Genomic DNA, 17,801 nt, shown 5'->3' with positions numbered 1-17,801 from the left:
ATAAAGCTTTAACTTTCCACTTGCTACAACACACACACCCTTCACATCATCAAGCACCATGCAACCATTCAACTTACCATTTCTCACTTTCCACCACATGCAAACCCTCCACATCATCAAGCACATGAAAATGATCCACATTATTGATTTGTTATTTTTGTTTCTCAATAATAAATAATTAAATTTGAATGCATGTATCTGCCCTTGATTTACCTCTAGGATCGATGAACGTGGTATGGTAATACTTTCATATATTCTAATATTTAGCAACACGCGAGGTGTTATCCAGTCCTCCAAAACGCACACTTCCCCTACTAGCACGCTGCATTCTTTCCGCACCTGGCAAAAGCAAATGAGACATAGTTGGAGCAAAACGATATGAAGGGTCACCAGACATGAATGGAGAAATGGCTAAGGAAGGTTGCTCGATGGAGGACGAAGAGAGGTTCGATGGCTTATTTTATAGGCTCGGATAATGAGTGCTATGGCGAAAAAATAAGCGGGAATGATGAAGAGAGATTCGATGTGCGTGGGAATCAACATCGCTTGGGAACCAATCCCTGTCGTCGGCTGGAGCACATTCGGCACAAAAGGCGATGCCAACCATGCCAACAACCGACAGGAGTGTAGCGCGTTGTCTAGTCCTGAGCAGCAGCAACAATATTGCCGCCATGGTGCATGGCGGCAGGATCCACGTCATAGGGTGCCACCACAGCTTGTGGTGGTGGGGCCTACCTCTTCCGTTTTCTGTTCCCATCAGACTTGGGAGTCGTTCTGCTCAACATGCTGTCACGGGCTACGGCGGAAGGCCCTGCCACCTCCAGCTATGGCGGCAGGTGCTATGTGTCGGCTGTAGGGCCTAATGCCTTGGTAGTTTTGTCAATTATGTTCAGGGGTGGTCTTTTTTGTTAATATGGTCGCACATGTGGTCCAATATGCCAAAAGTTCTTAATAAGACAAGTAGATGAGAATTTTATGCCTACAATATGATTAGCTATTTTTTATTGGCTAATGTCCCAAAAATTAGAACGTACCCAACTAATGTTTGAATAAATTTGTACTAGTCTTTTTTTAGCAAGGAGATAAGCATATGATCCTTTATTTGATCACCTATCTACCTATGATGACATATACATGTGCCATACATTGCTTTCCATCCGAGTGCTAGTTGGCGCATGAACTATGGAAGCATCACCATATAGTTGCCCCATGAGAAAAAGTAGGTTCAGACACCTTCATTTGTTTTCCCTCTACAATGAAAACATCAGCCGGTGGGCCTCATCAAGCAAATGAAAAAAAAATAGGGTACAGATGCATCTACTCTAGTTTTTATACCTTTTATCTTAGGACCACTCTCTTTTCCTCCCAAGCACGTGCCTCCTCCTGAAAATCCCATAGTACCATCCGAACCAAATCTTTCTGACATCCGAGCCTACATGGTCTGCGGGGCATCAGTTTGAGGCTATGCATTGGCCATGCCCTTAGTTCTTCTTTGGGAATAGTGCTAGTTATTTAATTTATTACAGTATGGACATGAAAAATAATGAGTTGAGCTGGCTCACCAAATTTTAAAATGACCGTTAAAGGACTGCGCAAAAGCATCGCATATGAATGAGAAGGCCTCTATGTGGACAATCATTTATCTGTGAATATCTTCTAGAAAATAATATGTCCTAGAACGGTTTCAATGTAGATAAAGGCTCTCGACCAACCACAATGTATAGGACACGCTAATCAATTTTTGGATCTTTGCGATTGATGGAGAAAGCTCGCTCTTTGCTTCAAGTGTTTCACTAGTCTTCTCTCCTATAAAACCGTGTGCCTTGTTAGCAGAAACAAGCTAGAGAAATGGAAGGTAGTGCAGGTTAGCTAGGAAGTAGCAACATACATGCATATGCATGCATATGTAGAAATGTAGTGAACTTGAGAATAGGAGACATCAGGATGCCAAAGCGTAGCTCAAAAGGAATATCCAGTAAGGCGCGGTGTGCTGCTCTGGCGTGTCACCGCTAACTAACGGCCATGATAGGCATTTGGTATTTTGTGTTCTAGCCGCCATCAACGTGTTTGACTAATGGATCTACGAAGACGTGCAGTGATCCTGTATTTGGGAACAAAATTTCTACCGCTGACGACAGTCACCGCTGACCCGTCGTCGGCTTCTTCATTCATACATGCTGCAAGGTAGGCCGTGTCGGAGCGAGCAGAGGCGGCTAATTGCCACGAGGAAAGGGAGGAGGAGCAAAGCAATCTGCGTGGTACAGGTGGAGATGGAGATCTACTTGCTCCAGCGCGCTGGCTGTACCCGGTCGGCGTCTCTCTTCTCTGAACGATTCCTTCTCAACCCTTCCATATTTACCTGACAAGGAAAACAGAACACCATGACACACAGTTTTGGTTGAAAAAGAAGATGAAAGAAGGGGAGCGAAAAGAACAGACCGGCCGGTGATCCTTCTAGTGCGACTTCAGAGAATAATTAAACTAGAAGAAAACACTACTGAAGGAGCTGTTGGCTGACATAAAAAGATGGCTTCGCCCGGGTTCGAACCGGAGACCTTCAGTGTGTTAGACTGACGTGATAACCAACTACACCACGAAACCTTTTCTGATCTAATATCGATTTATAATCCTTTTGTTCGGAGCATTCACGCTGGAGCTTCCCCACCACAAGTAATCAGGCACTTGATCAGTTTATTTACAGTATCAGTATTCTCCAGGTCAGACAGTGGCTGATGGTCACAAGTGTCACAATCTTTCTTGAAACCGTCTGTTATGGAGGTGTGCTCATCCTTCTCCCTACGGCCTTGTCTCCCGAGGTAAACCTCAAACTCTTGGGTCGGGTGATGGAGGCGTCTTCGTGTCTTTCTCCTCCTTTGAGGGCATCGTTTCGGAGCTGACTACGACTGGGAAACCGGTGGTTGGGGGAGTTGTACTAGGGGCGCCGACATCTGTTTGGCACAAATGATGGCGTCAAGATGAGTTTAGGCCGCGGCTCGAACTCTGGTAGCCGACTCTTTTCGATGGGTCCGGTGAGTTCTTTTGTGGTTCACTGGGTTGTTGTGGAGTCGAAGCCGCTGTGGAATGAGTCCAACTGGTGATGATGGTGGGCACTTGATGGCCGCTTGCGGTGGGCCCAGTTGGTGAAAGTCATGCATATTTCCCTTGCGATGGTTGTAGACAAAGTTGAAGCTGTCGGTCGCTAGCGCGTGTGGCCTGTTGTTGGCATGGGCCATCATGGGTTGTGTACAACTATTTGCGGGTTGGGTTCGTTGGTGGGGCTCTACTATGAAGTCTGGGTTCGTTTGTTCGCGGGCAAACAATGACGATGATGTGCTTGCGGCCTCTTCGATGGTTGCCTTTTTTTGCTACTCTACACGTCAAGTGACGTGTTGGTCGATGTTGGGCACTGTGTGTGGGTTGAATTGTGTTGGTTTTAGCCCAATTTTCTGCTAATTAACCTAATAATTTCTTATTTATTTATTGATTATTAATGAAAATGGCAAAATAAATACCCTGCCCGCCCTTGACCCCCGCATCGCCGAGTCGGGCGACTCAGGGGAACCCTAGACGCCGGCGGCCGGCACCCATCCTCCACCTACCCCGCGTCGCTGCTGGTGGAGGGCTGGCCGACGAAACCACGGCGGGCCTTGGGATGGTGCGGTGGGGCTATCTTTCCTTCTTCCCCCGCCAGATCTGGTTTGGCAGCGGCGAAGGCTGCCTCCCCCGGCTTCCCCTGCTTGCTGGCGGAGTGGGTGGCCTGCCTCGGCCGAACTTCCCCTGTGGTGGCTCACTGTCCGCCCCGGATGCGATTTGGACGCCCTTTCCAGCTGATTGCAATGCTCCGTCCGGCCAGCCATGGCGGCCGGTTGAGCCCTGCTAGCTGCGGCTCCACCCCCTCCCGACCCCCACCCACCCCTCTGCTCGAGCTTCAGGGTCGCCTCTTCGCGAGGCGGCCATGGAGGCTGTTGGATGCGGTTGTTCCCGTCGGTGGTTGCCTTTTGGACCGGTTGGGAGTTTGGCTGCGTGCGAGACCACTTCGACGACCACCACCACCACCACCATCCCCTCCAGAGGCGTCTTCAGCCCGGTGGGCATGGACCTGCGTCCATTTCCTGCGTTCACGGCCGGCCGGTGCGGCTTCGGACTGGACGAGCCTCGGGAGATGCGCTCTTTTCGGCCCGTTGGCTCATTTGGCTCTTTGGCTCCTCGGCGTCTCTGCACCACCACCACCCAGCGGGTGCCTTGGTTGGCCGTTCATCCCGGCGCATCTCTACGTCTCTGGCACGTTCCGGAGCTGCGTCCCCTTCCATCTCCTTTAGCCCATCGGCACTCATGCTCCGGCCTATGCCCGACGACCTCCTCTTCGACAGTGTTGCGATGGCTTGGAATTGGCCAGGGCTAAACCCTACATCTTATGCTGGCAGCGGCGACACCCGTGGGTGTCGTCCCCTTCTTGAAGACGCTGCCATGGCCGTTTTATGTGCCCTCTTCGAGCATTGGGGGAAACTCTAGGTCCGGGTTTTCGGATTAGATGACGATGGTGTCTAGGTGTCACTATTCTCCTTTATGAAGGCGTTATCTTGGTTGCTCGCGGCATCCTCGGTGCTGGCTTCGGAGTTTTGGTCGGCTAGTTGTTGGTTGGATTGCTTCTCCAGTTGGTGAGTTTAGCCGTGTTCTTCGTTGTTTGGGTCGAGCATGTTATGTCTCTCCGCTTCGAGCATCATGTTCACGCTTCTTATTTCCATGTCATGTGTTTTACAAGCTCATATACTCATTCTAACTTCTTCTATCAAATGCGATGATTGTGTATTGGCGAAAAATAAATAAACGCATCCCCAGTTCCCCACCCGACTCCTTTCTTCTTCAAGAAAAAAGAACTCATTTCCCTCTTGCTTGCGCGTGCTAGCGGTTCCCAAATCCCACCAGCGCCGCCACAAGCCGCCGGTCGCCGCTCCCCCAGATCCCGCCGTCGCTGCCCCCTCGCTTACTCCGTAGTGCACGCATCTTCCGCCGGAGGCCGCCCCACCTCCCCCGTGGTGCAGAGCATCCAGGCGGGACGCCGACGCCCTCCCTCTTCCTCGCCACCGCCCTCCTCGCCACCGCCCTCCTAGACATCCCCTCCTCGGCAACGACCCGAATCTGCCTCCTCTCCAACGCCGGCCGCCGCGGATCTGCATCTGCCTCGTCGCCGGACAGTGAGCTCCTCTTCCACTCTCGTGCGTGCGCTAGCTGCTGCCGCTTGAGCTACTGATGTTGTGCTGCTGCTTGTGCTACTGCTCTGTTGTGCCATGGATGGGTGGTTCTGCACTTGTGCTGCTGCTAGTGGCTGCTGTTCTCGGAAATTTGTCAATTTTTCAATTGAAGCATGTGTACACAGTGGGGGCATTTTTCCCCCTAATACACAGCGGGCATTTTACTTGGCAACTGATATTTGTGGAGATTGTGTGCATTGCTCTGTTGTTTGTAGATAGTGCTTAATGGATTTTTATTTTTATTTTTGATACACTAGTACATTTTACACATCGCACTAATACAGCACTCTGGCGCATAGGTGAAGTACAGATGCAAAAACAGAAATGCATCTGTAGCTGGTTAATATCCCAAGTGTTCCCTAGATGAAAGTAGAGATGCAGGTATCAGTACTGATGCGAATGTGATGTGCAGTGCTTCCTAAATACTCCCTCTGTCTCAAAATATAAGACGTTTTTTGACACTGAGACAGAGGGAGTACAAGTGTTGCTTGCTATCTCTTATTTTTCGACATGCCTGACTCGTCAAAATACTGCATTGTAGCTGTGAAAGTGTTTGACTTATGCTTGCTTGTTCTTTGAGTTTTCTTGCTTACGATGACCCATTTTGTGGATGAAACTATTTTCTTTCTCCTCCAGGATGTTTCTAGCCAAATCCAAGGAATCGATGCAGTATCAGGTCATGGAGGGGAGGAAGGACATGCAAGAGTCAGACACTGCACCTGTTGTTCAAGTACCCAGAGAGCCTGCCATCGTTATCAATGGTGTCCCAGACTTTCCTCCTGATTTCGCATCTGGTTCACAACTTGCAGTAAGAGATGCCCCGCGATCTCGAGCTGATCATCGCTTTGGTGAATGGCTAGTAGAGCGGAAAGTGAGGAAGTGGTTTGGAGACAAGTACTATGCAGGGATAGTTGTCAGGTACGACAGTGGAAACAATTGGTACACCGTTGTCTATGAAGATGGTGACCAGGAAGATCTTGAGTGGCACGAACTGGAGGAGATCCTGCTACCGTTGGACATAACCATTCCGCTCAACACACTTGTGATGGACAAATTCAAACATCAGAATGTTGTTCCTGACTACAGAACTAATGTTGCTAGCAATCAGATGGTGGTCAGAGCGGTAAATGGCCAACAGTCAAACAACCTACCACTACCAGGGTGGCTTCAGGCGTCAGCATCAGCAGGAGAAAATGCTCTAGTATGTCTGAAACCTAGTGATCAACCTAAGAAAAGGGGCAGGCCTCGAAAGGATAGAAGTGCATCAGGTGATATTCAACCTAAAAAGAGGGGCAGGCCTCGAAAGGATATAAGCACATCAGGTGATATTCAACCTAAAAAAAGAGGCAGACCTCCAAAAGAACCTGGAGAGAAGAGTATTGATAGGAGCAAATTAGAGACAGTCAGGGCAGAAAAACTGAAGAGAGAAAGCATGCTTCTGCGAGGGCCACCACCTGGAAGCCAGTCATTCTAATAATCAATATCACCGTTCCAATATCTAGTAGATATCTCTAAATATTCCAGTCTATGTATGCTTGCGACGCTAGCTTTCAATGTACGTTGTACAACCCAACCCAGCGTACTTTTAAATCTATATTTACTATGCGACTGCTGTCATATCAAATTCTTCTCCTAGACAAGTATATCTGCATGCTGTTTAAAATTCTTCTGGTACAGTCTTTAGGAGTTCTCCTTGTGGAAAGGGAACCTAGTTGTGGTTAATTTCTTTTCCTGTGCAAGTGCATCTGCAAGCTGTTTAAAATTTCTTCTGGAACAGTCTTACAACTTCTCCTTGTGGAAATGGAACCTAGCTGTGTTCGTCTGGCTGAATTCTTTTGAAAGATCCTTGAGTTGTTTCACGAGTGCTGGAGATCCACAATAGATGGAAAACACCTGTAGATTCATGTACATGTTAACTATTGCTTGCACTACAGAGTGTTCTTGTGAGTTCTGATGTTTGAATTTGTCCATCAGCGAATTTATCTCACCTATGCGGGAGTTCTTGTGAGTTCAGAGAACAATTCGCTCCAGTTAGGTCTTAAAAGTGTGTACGAATCTACAAGAGATGTATCAGCAGATACCTTGCTTCCTGAGACGGCATCAACACCATTTTTTGGCATTTGGAGTGACTGAACCATGGCAATCAGCGCGGTGAATCGCCTGCGTGCGTGCTACTGGTGGAGACGGAGATCTACTCTGTTCGCGCACCTCTTCTCTGAATGATGATTCCTTCTCAGCTCTTCCATGCTTACCTGACAGACAGGAAAACAGAACACCATGACAGACAGTTTATCTGCAGCTATCTATGCAGTTCCAAACTGCCTTGAGTTGCTCTTAAGAAGATGATACGATACAACGGTGACGAACTGATAGAATTAAACTTCAGGAAAAAAAAAAAACTACTTAAGGAGCTTGGCTGACATGTGTTCAGAGAAGAACACACACACAAAAAAAATGATTAAATGGCTTCGCCCGGGGTTCGAACCGGAGATTCCTAGTGGGGTTAGCGATCAGGCAATCAGTTTATTCTTCAGGTGAGATAGTGGCTGGTGGTCAATTTGTACTATGAGATACCCACGGTAGATTCTGAACAGTCTTCTAATTTCAGATCATGATTTGGATTATATCAATTAGTACTTTCTATGTCCAGAGCATATCAAATTATATGCCCAGAGCAACCAAGAACCACCAGTGCTGGTTCTAGCACAATATGAAAAACATCATTATATACCAATCTCTGTAATATAACATGCTTGTCGCAGCAACAACTTCGCAACAGGTTAAACATACAAAACACATCATATCATATATACCAACCTCAGTCGATGGCGTCACCATGAATACATACATATCTGTGACTAGTTCCGGCACAACACAATTGAACATTCATGATAAATCTCCAGGGTATTAAATTACATGTCCACAGCAAACCAAGAACCGACATATGCTGGTTCTAATACAGTACAAAAAACAGCATACCAATCTCGGACGATGGCATGCACCTTGAATGCATACATATCCTGACTAGTTCTAGCACAATACACTTGAACATCGATTGATGCATGATAAATCTCCAGAGTATTTATCAAATTACATGAGAGCAAAGAAAGAACCGGTGCTGTTGATCTCTTCCCAGCTTCTACCCATTAAGTTTACCTCGCAAGGAAGCCCAGGTAACAACCACTTGCACATAGACCCGATTGTACAGGTTGTCGCAGAGCGAGTACCATGAGACTCTCCATCTTCTCTTGAACAAGAAGGTGCAGAAGACCACCCACAGACCCATCACATATCCGGAACCAGTGGCGACGAAAAACGAAACCACGTCACCATCACTTGCATCTCGACGGCTTTCTCCTGGAATTGGCTCCGGCTGTGAACATTTCCGCGAGAGAGGGGGGCCACAAAGGCCCGCGTTGCCAATATAAATAGATGCCTGGTCTTCAAGTGTTTGCAGTTGATTTCCAGTCGGTATCTTTCCTCCCAGATTGTTGAAGGACAGGTTCAGGCGACTCAATGATGTGAGAGCCGACAAGCTTGAAGGGATCTCACCAGACAACTCATTTTGTGATAGGTCAAGTGACTCCACTTGCATTAAAGCGCCAATATTCTCAGGAATTTTGCCGTTGAAGTTGTTCGATGATAGGTTCAGGTTCTTCAGTTGTACAAGAGTGCTGATCTCTGCAGGGATCTCTCCGGTAATACTATTACAGGATAAATCAAGATTCACCATGTATATGATTTCTCCTGTATATAATCTCTCTTGACCTTTTGTGAGTACCGTGAAATTCACAGTGTAGTCAACTAGTTGATTTTGACCAACACCAAATTCAGAACTAGAGGCATACTGAAGATAATCAGTTTTGTCTCTTGTTTGTGCCATGCCCGTGGGACTAAAAATGGATCTCGGTATGCTCCCCGATATATTGTTGTAGGCAAGGTCCAAATATTGAAGATTGACAAGTTTTGAAAGCTCGACTGGAATGGGACCATAAAACATATTGGATCTCAGTCTTAAGAATGATAGAGACAATAGCTTCTCCCCAATCCATGCTGGTAAAGTCCCAGAGAAGTGATTATGTCCGAGATCAAGAAAGATGAGTCTTGGGCATTTCTGGAGTAGTGAAGGAAATTCACCCGAGAGGTTGTTGTTTCTTAAGCTTAGATTGGCAATACCCAGGCCTGTCATGTTTGTGCTGGATTCGTTGACTAGGCAATCGGTAATTGACCCATTGAGACCATTTCTTGATAGATCTAACAACCTCAATGCTCGCAAACTGCACAAAGAAGATGGAATGGCGCCAGAGATCATGTTGTTATATAGAAGAAGTGTCCTAAGCCCCGGCGCTCCAAAGTCTAATGGAAGTGGCCCGATTACTCTGTTCCCACTGAGATCAAAGCTAGTTAGATTGATGGGAAGCTTCGGTATTGGACCACCAAGCTGGTTAGAACTGAAATCCATTTTGACTGCTCTCATAAATTCCATTGTTGATGGGAGGACCCCTGAAATCTGATTATTTCGGATATTGAGAAACTCTGCTGAGGAAGCTGCCATCCAAAACCAACTTGGTACCATGTCATTTATGCTTGTGTTTGATATATCAAGATTGGATAAGTGTGTTTGCCATCTAAGCCACATTGGAAATTTAGGCCCTAGCCGGCAAGACCGAAGGTGAAGCATTCTTAGACTAAAAGGAGGAACCCATGTTGGACTCACTGTGATGGTTATGGAGTTGTGTGACAAGATCAAACTGTCCAACATATCTAGACGCGATAAATGGCCTTCATGTATGACCCCATCTAGGTTATTGGAGTTAAGGTCCAATATTGTCAGCGTCGTGAGCTCTCCTATCCACAGTGGCAGAGGACCAGTGAGTTTGTTATCATCGAGAGCCAGCCAGCTCAGGTTGCTTAATGCTTGTACTGGTGCAGTTGGCAGGCTTCCAGTCAGATTGTTGCCCGATAGATATAACTGCTGTAGTTTATTCCTTGAACAATTGGGTAATCGATGGAGTAATTCTGTTATACTCCCACTGATATTGCTCTTATAAGAATATAATGCCTCCAGATTACATAGATTCTTCATAGTGGATGGTATCATGCCCACAAGGTTGTTTTCTGATAAATGAAGTTCCACCATGGAGGTCATATTACCTATCTCGTCTGGAAACGGGCCATAGAAACCACAGCCCGTGATATATAGATACTTGAGGCTAGTTAAATCCCAAAACCAGTTGGGTGTGCTACGCTGACTGAACTGGTTGCTCGCAAGCAAGAGTGTTTCAAGAGATGTCAGATTTGAGAGCTGAAGAGAATCAGGGCTAGTTCTAAGCTGGCAAGAGTTAAGACGAAGAAATTTCAGAGTTGGAAGCATGTTGACCACCGGAAGCCAGTGGACAATTGTACTGAGGTTCACCCAGGTCATGTCCAGGTGCTCAACGGAAGTTAACCGTGACAACCAGGTGATATCAGTGGAGTATATGCCATCTGAGTTGTACGCAAGATTTAAGTAGTGTAAGTTGGAGAGATTACCCAGTTGCGGCGGTACCCTTCCGGTGAACATTGACATTGATAGGTCAAGATATCTCAACTTATGGAGAGAACCAATGAACTCCGGTATTTGCATCTTGTCGAATTCATTGGAGCTGAGGTCGAGATACCGCAGATGCTGTAAACCAAGCAACGAGGAGCTTATGTTGCCTGCTAGCACCTTCCTACTGTCACTGTCGATTGTGTAACCGCTGCCTTGGAGATCGAGCTTGACAACATGGCTGGTTCTGTTGCTGCAATAGACGCCCTTCCACCGGCAGCAGTCGTCGCCCTTCCATGACGAAAGGAGGTTGGCCGGGTCTGAGAGACCTGCCCTGAAGGCGAGAAGGGCAGACCTCACCTATGGTGGTTATTCAATGATATGCATGCTCATGAAGTTTCCTGCCGTGTTCATTTTGGCATCTTAGGTAGCACACCAAGGAGGACTCTCGGTCTTGGAATTGAATACAAGCAACTGGAGAGTGTAGTTGCATATTATGTTTAATTAAAGCAAATGAAATATGTAATCCAAACTCTTGGTGAACCTATGTATGGTGGTTACTCAATCTCATGCATGCTCCTAAAGTTTACTGCCTTGTCCTTGTCGATCTCATTGCCATTCAATCAATCATATAACCTATGGTGGTGGTTATTCAATCATATACACCGACTGATTGCTATTCAATCGTCATATATATATAACCTGTGGGCTGTCAGGCTTGGGATTTGATTAAAGCAACTGGAGAGTGGAGTTGCATATAATCAATCAGAGCAGTTGTTGGCAACAGGGAAAAGGACATGTATGATCTGGTATTCTGGTTACGAGTGATCCTGAATGTAAATATTCTAGGAATTCTCTGTAAACAGAAGTATTGCTGTGTTAAGCCGTAATGAACGAAGCTCACCGGCTGTCTTCTCTTTATATACTGAACATCCAGGTTGAGTTACAGCAGCAGTTACACGCACTTGATCATGGATAATCAAGAGAGAAGTCTAGACCTTCTATGTTCTAGCACTAAGCTCTAATTGCTCAACGCTACAATAACTCATAGTTATTCTAACATTCTCCACTGCTGTATATGTAGGATGTTGATGTGTGTTCTTATAGAGTAGCACATGAATTCCATGCTTAATTACCTGACAGGAAAACAGAACAACATCGGTTGACATGAAAGAGTTCAGAGAAGAACACAAAAAAGAAAATAGCAACATAAAAATACAGCTATTTTGGCTTCGCCCGGGTTCGAACCGGAGACCTTCAGTGTGTTAGACTGACGTGATAACCAACTACACCACGAAACCTTTACTGTTCGCTTTTCAATATCAGACATATTCGTTGCTTTTGTTCTGACAGAAAAGGTGATGTGGCACCGTAGTTCAGTTTTTACCGCTCGGCAACCATAACGAAAACATCAAAGCTACTGGAGATCCATCCCATCAAACGTGAGTCATTAGCAATAGAACTATGGGTTTTCATTTAACTAACATTGTGCAATTCAAGGCGATTGAGATCGACTTCAATCCTAGATATCGCGAATAACTTCTAAATCGAGGACAGCCCAAGAATGCTTAGTTCTGCAAGCAACCAGGCACTTCAACCAAGCACTATACACCACAGATGCTCTCGAGAAGGATCATACCACTTTTCTGCCAGAAAACTATACATTGCATGTTTTTTTTCAACTTGGAGGCAATACATGGAACCCCACATAGAGGCAATGCTGCCCATATACATCCAAAGGTTATTTTTATTTGTAAATGTAGAGAGAGAGAGAGAGTTGCTAATTATGGCATACTGACATTGCTTGTATAATTCCTGTAGGTATGAATTTTTAATGTTTATCTAGACGTCCAATGCACTTTCAGTACCTGTGCATTGTGGACTTTAAAACTAGATCCTTAACTGTAACTGCTTTGCACTTTGTTCAGTTTATTTTCAAAAGGGATTTGAGATGGTGCCCTACATTTATAGTAAGTTAAAGACCTTTAGTAACTCAGCTTCTTATTATCTACTCCCTCCATAAGATACATCCATTTCGGACACTTCTGCTTCGGTAGACCCCCCTAAACACAAGGATGGCTCAAATTATCCCATACCTCTTCATAATAAAGGACATGATGGTCATATTTTGTTGTGTATGTTTTTCTTTTTAGAATATCGATTCGATGTATACTTATAGGCCGTACACTTGCGCGCTGGGCCGTCCCAACAATCTCTTTAAATCGCAAAAAAAATATGAGTCTACCAAGATTCGAGACAGGAACTTCCGGTTCAAAATGCGACGCCATGACCAACTTGCCAGCATCACTTAACGTGGTTGTAGTTGTCTTTCTTACTCTTTTTTTCTATCCGCTTTTCTTTTTCCAATTTTCTTCTATACTTCTTTCCTTCTTTCTTTTTTCTTGCTCTTTTTTTTCTCATTTTTAACGGTTTTGTCACAGATTTATTTTCCTTCTCTATTTCTTATTTTTTCGTTTTCCTTTCTTTTTGTTCATTTTTTATTTTCCCTTTTCTCTTGCAATGTGCAAACTTTTTCCAATTTCATTTTTATGAAAGAATGGACTTTAAAAAAAAATTCCGAACAGTTTTTCAAACTTGGTGAACGTTTTCCTAAATCTATAACTTTTTTAAAAATTCATAAAAAATATTGATGAACGTTTTTTCAAAATAGATGATTTTTTTTCAAAATTGATGGAGTTTTTTTCAAAATGAATGCATATTTCAAAGTAGATGAATTTGTTTTGCCAAAATTGATGGACTTTTTTCAAAATTGATGAACTTTCTCAAATCCTTAAAAAAAATCTACAAACATGAAATTTTTCTCAATTCATGTTCCAAAAAATGCAAAACTTGTTGAAACCCCAAAGCACTTGACATGGTGCCTTAAATTGATCCTACAAGGACATGAAAAAAAACTGAGACCATTTAAGAGATATTGAGAAATGGGCTACTCCCAAACGGACTCTTCTGGCCTAACCGAATAGTCTCCGTCGAACATGGTATTTTTGGAAATCTCAAGACTGACCCAAACTTTCGTAAGCAGGTAGGCGTGCCCATGGTAGTCATTTACGCTAGGTTTGAATGATTTCCTACACCATATGCAAGTTGCGACACGTCCCGCCATTTATCGACCATTTTTTACCGAGAAAACTCCAGAAAATACAAAATTTGTCGAAAAGCAAAGCAACTTGGCATGGTGCCATAACTTGGTCATACAAGCCACTGGAAAAAATAGGGTCATTTCAAGGATGTTGAAAAACAACATGCTATGAGATGAAGCCTTGTATTTTATGAATATTTGTATTTCAATGTTTGTACTTTTTTTTTACAATTGTGTCTGTTCAATGTTTGTACAATTTTTTAGAATGCGAATGTTATAATTTATGAACAAAATTTGAAAAGGCAAACTTTTTTGAAATTTTGGAAAAAATAAAATGGAAAAGAAACAAAAACTATCAGCAAAAAAGAGAAAGAAATAGTGGAAAAAGTCTGTTTTGCTACAGTAAGCTGGTTGGTAAAGGATAGTTCTAGTAGTTTGCGTTTTTGTAGTTAGACATTTGAGTTTATCAGTTTGTGTACCTAGCGGCGAGCGGTCGGCAGTGAGAGTTACAGGGTTTGATCCGCACATTGCCATTTCCTTTTTAATGTATTTTCCCTGTTTTCACGTGCGATAATGAACGCGGCTAGTCGAGGCAGCATATTGTGTGTGGCACCTTCTATTTGACTCTACTTCCCGAAGGCGAACCCTATTTGCTGCCCGAGGGTGTCAAACCGTCATGGCTTTGCTGAAGCGAAGCGACCGACACAATATGCGTCGGCCCACTTTGAACGAGATACCGGTAATGGGAACCTTCTAGAAGGTTCCCTGAGCTCATCGTATTGAAGAAAAGTATTCACCGTATATTAGGAGAAATTTCACTGTGTATAAAAAGTGTTCATCGTGTCTACTAATTTTATTCAACGCGCATTTCAAAAATATTCAGCATATTTTTTAAAGAAAGTTTAGTTTGTATTTGAAAAAAAACACCATATACTAGGAAAATGTTAAGTGCGTATTTTAAATTCACTTTTTAGAAAACTGTTCATATTTAAGAAAAGAATATCTATTTTTTATGATTTTGAAACATTGTTGGCATTTTCAAGAAATTTTGTTGGCATTGTTTTGCAAAAGTATTGAAAAAGAAAAAACAAGTCGGATCTGCAGCTCTAAATAGTACTTTAAACATTAGCGCTGCCTTTAAACCGTACTTAGTTACTAGGCCCTCTGGTTAGCACCGTTTCCATTCATGGCCAGGTTGTGAGTTCGATACCCGGTGCAAGTGCTTTTATTACGGATACGTGTCTCAAATTTTTTTTATTAATACGTGTGCGACAGACTACCGTATACTTTGTGAAATGTCTATATTGCCCTTTTATACGCTTTGTGAGGGGGTCTACCGAAGCATTGCTCTTCTCCGAAAAGTATTTCCGGACGGAGGGAGTAGATAATAAGAAGCTAAGTTTATGGCATTAGAGCATTTACCTAGGGGAATGATTTGCCTGCTCCCGTGGAAGAATAAAGAATCAAATTTCAGAATCTCTGATTTATGTGTTAAAAAAAGTTTTCAACAAGAAAGTCTTAAATGAACTAGTTGGATGATGTTCTGCTTGCTCGAACTTGAGAGGTGCATCACAAGGGTCTTGGGTTCGGGTACATCTATGTCGATCGGCTGGACATATCCCATGGCTACTCGTTCTGTCATTTCTGACCGGTTCTGCTACTTTTTTTTTTTTGAGAATAGGTTGTGCTCCATTTTCACCCTACTTGTTTCATGGCATGCCTACTTGTTTCATGTTTAATTAAATTTTTGCTTACATCCTGATGAGTTAGCTTTTCGACTCTTTTTTCCACGGGTGTGGCGTTGTATTGACTCTCTGAAGTGCTTTTATTTCACTATTTCTGAATGTCGACGACCAGCACGTTTACAGAGCCAAAACTGATAAGAGTAATCCTAGCTTGTTGTAGTATAAACAGTTGAGTGTGCAAATGTGTTCTGCACAGTGGGGTGGGTTGATGGTGGGCTGCGCCTGTTGCAGCCATCAGTTCATGCAGTGTGTGTACTGAAGATGAAAAGAGAGGAGCCGGCGTGTGTTGCTGGTTCAGTTTTGAGTGAAAAAAAAGGACAGCATCTGTTGCCTGGATCACAACTGAGTCACATTGCCCTGTTTTATCCTCTGTTCTTGTTGGCCTGTGTGTATGAGTGCATTTCATCGAGCTCGTGTTGAATCCACCCAAACCGGTGAAGACAACAAAAGAGGTGGCCAACAGAAACAAATTACTTCACTAAATCCAACAAAAATTAGTGGCAGCATGGCAGTGCTAATAGTAGTTCACCGAGGGAAAATGATTTTGTTGACATGAGAATATAAATACTGAAGAACTTTTTTCCCTCTCAAATTTGACAGCAGGGCTACTTGGCGACTGCCACTACTCTGCCTGATGACTGGCTATGGTCGATCGGCGGCACAGGTGAGGGGACCCTAGCAAGGTTACTTCCCTGTAAAAAAACTGATGTTGTGGGAGCGTTGCTTCGGCGGAGGCTGTCCTCCAAGGAGATCACACAAGAGCCTTTATGCACTTAAGTCTGGCAATGCATATTACTTGATAAATCTTAGGAAAGAATTCGGTGATCAAGAATTCGCGATTTCCTTCAAGTAGGTCCAGAATTCATTGACCGAATCTTCTGCTTGCTTAATTATGGCAGGCAGAGATGTCTTGCAGAGTCATTTTTCATCTTTGAAGCCAAGCCAGAGCCAAAATCGTATAGTATCTTGAGCAGCGGAGTCATTTGATCCAATTAATATCTGGTGTGTTACTATGGTGTAGTTGAGAGCTTGTGAAATAATGAAAAAAAAGTAAGCTTAGTAACAACGAGTATATGCCATCAATAATTAGGTTTATATTGTCCCGTTTGATTTCCAGGACTATCTTTAACTTGTCTTACATGGTATGCACCCACCAAACAAGACAACCTGAAGATAACCCCTATCTCAAAACTACTAGCAGATCTACCCAACTATGATCTCTATTTTCTACGTATGTGAATATAAATACATACATATACACATGCATATTTTCTTATGCTTAGTATCCATATATGTATTTTCTTCCAGCTAATTTCTATGCTAACATGGAATATAGATCACCGCTGCCTTCAGGTATGCTATGCAAGGCAGGCCGCCACCCTCGGTAGCAACCGACGTCCTCCTGCTTCTGATGCTCCGGCCCTCCTCGCAGGAGAGCCACCATGTCGTCCAGGGAGACGGCCTCGTCGTCCTTGCCCAGCATCCTCCTGAGCTCCTGCTTGCTGATGACCAGCTTCACCCTCACGACGGCGCCCTCCGGGTCAGCCGCCGCGGCAGAAGGCGCGTTAGCATCGGAGGGGAACAGGAGGTGCAGCTGCCCCATGCCGCCCGCCCGGCCGTCGAGGCCTTGCTTCTGCGGCCGGAGCGCGTCTTCGGCGTCGGAGGAGTCGGAGACGGGTGCGAGGGCGCCCTTGGAGGGGGATGGCACCGGGAGCGCCTTGAGGATTTCGCCGTCGACGACGCTCATCACCTTGATCTCCCTTCTGTCCTGGATCACCAGGCAGTTCCCCATGGCCGGCGGTGAGCTGAGCTGCGGGCAGATTGGTGGTGAGCTAGGAGGGAAGCACGCGCAATGGAAAGATTACAATTCGCAAGTGCTCGTTGTGCCCGTGTCTGTGTCTGTGTGAGTGGGGGGTTGGACGGACGGACCAGTGGGGTGGTCTATTTAAAGAACTGAGGGTAGGGAATGTCCAGATATTTAAGGGCCTATTTCACTACTGCCATTGCCCTATTTACTTTCATTTTTGTGACACAAATTATCTTTTTTCCCTTCTTGAAAGCGACATTGGATCTTGGCCTACCTAAGTGAAGTGAAGTTGTTTTTTGTTCCTTACTGTCTTTGATCGTGGTTGACGATCCGGATGTCCTTTGGGTTAGTAATTAGGAACCATCAC

The 17,801-nt window shown here is 44.6% G+C and overlaps 3 protein-coding genes and 2 non-coding genes across 6 annotated transcripts; 1 reads left to right on the top strand and 4 right to left on the bottom strand.

The window, feature by feature from the left end:
* Window positions 1–2,527: 2,527 nt before the first annotated feature.
* TRNAV-AAC (transfer RNA valine (anticodon AAC)) lies at window positions 2,528–2,601 on the bottom strand. The gene has a single exon. It is a non-coding gene; the product is annotated as a tRNA-Val (tRNA).
* Window positions 2,602–4,845: 2,244 nt separating this feature from the next.
* Window positions 4,846–6,869, top strand: LOC123143197 (uncharacterized). Of its 2 annotated transcripts, none has more exons than XM_044562044.1 (2): window positions 4,846–5,195; window positions 5,889–6,869. In XM_044562044.1, the coding sequence occupies exon 2, from the start codon at window positions 5,890–5,892 to the stop codon at window positions 6,724–6,726; it is 837 nt and encodes a 278-aa protein (XP_044417979.1). In that variant the 5' UTR covers window positions 4,846–5,195; window position 5,889; the 3' UTR covers window positions 6,727–6,869. The 2 variants fall into 2 exon arrangements, with proteins under 2 accessions (XP_044417979.1, XP_044417980.1); XM_044562045.1 differs by having other exon boundaries at window positions 4,846–5,216.
* Window positions 6,870–8,130: 1,261 nt separating this feature from the next.
* LOC123142356 (receptor-like protein EIX2) lies at window positions 8,131–12,112 on the bottom strand. Its single transcript, XM_044561306.1, has 2 exons — window positions 12,089–12,112; window positions 8,131–11,142 (listed from the first exon to the last, which is right to left on the bottom strand). The coding sequence occupies exons 1-2, from the start codon at window positions 12,110–12,112 to the stop codon at window positions 8,392–8,394; spliced, it is 2,775 nt and encodes a 924-aa protein (XP_044417241.1). The 3' UTR covers window positions 8,131–8,391.
* Window positions 12,010–12,083, bottom strand: TRNAV-AAC (transfer RNA valine (anticodon AAC)). Its single transcript has one exon. It is a non-coding gene; the product is annotated as a tRNA-Val (tRNA).
* Window positions 12,113–16,701: 4,589 nt separating the features above from the next.
* On the bottom strand, window positions 16,702–17,547 carry LOC123140872 (uncharacterized). The gene has a single exon (XM_044560138.1). It carries the CDS (start codon window positions 17,417–17,419, stop codon window positions 16,943–16,945), a length of 477 nt encoding a protein of 158 aa, XP_044416073.1. The 5' UTR covers window positions 17,420–17,547; the 3' UTR covers window positions 16,702–16,942.
* Window positions 17,548–17,801: the final 254 nt, after the last annotated feature.

This window comes from Triticum aestivum, chromosome 6D, assembly GCF_018294505.1.
Source record: "Triticum aestivum cultivar Chinese Spring chromosome 6D, IWGSC CS RefSeq v2.1, whole genome shotgun sequence".
Classification (NCBI taxonomy): domain Eukaryota; kingdom Viridiplantae; phylum Streptophyta; class Magnoliopsida; order Poales; family Poaceae; genus Triticum; species Triticum aestivum.
This window is presented reverse-complemented; position numbering and strand designations above follow the sequence as displayed.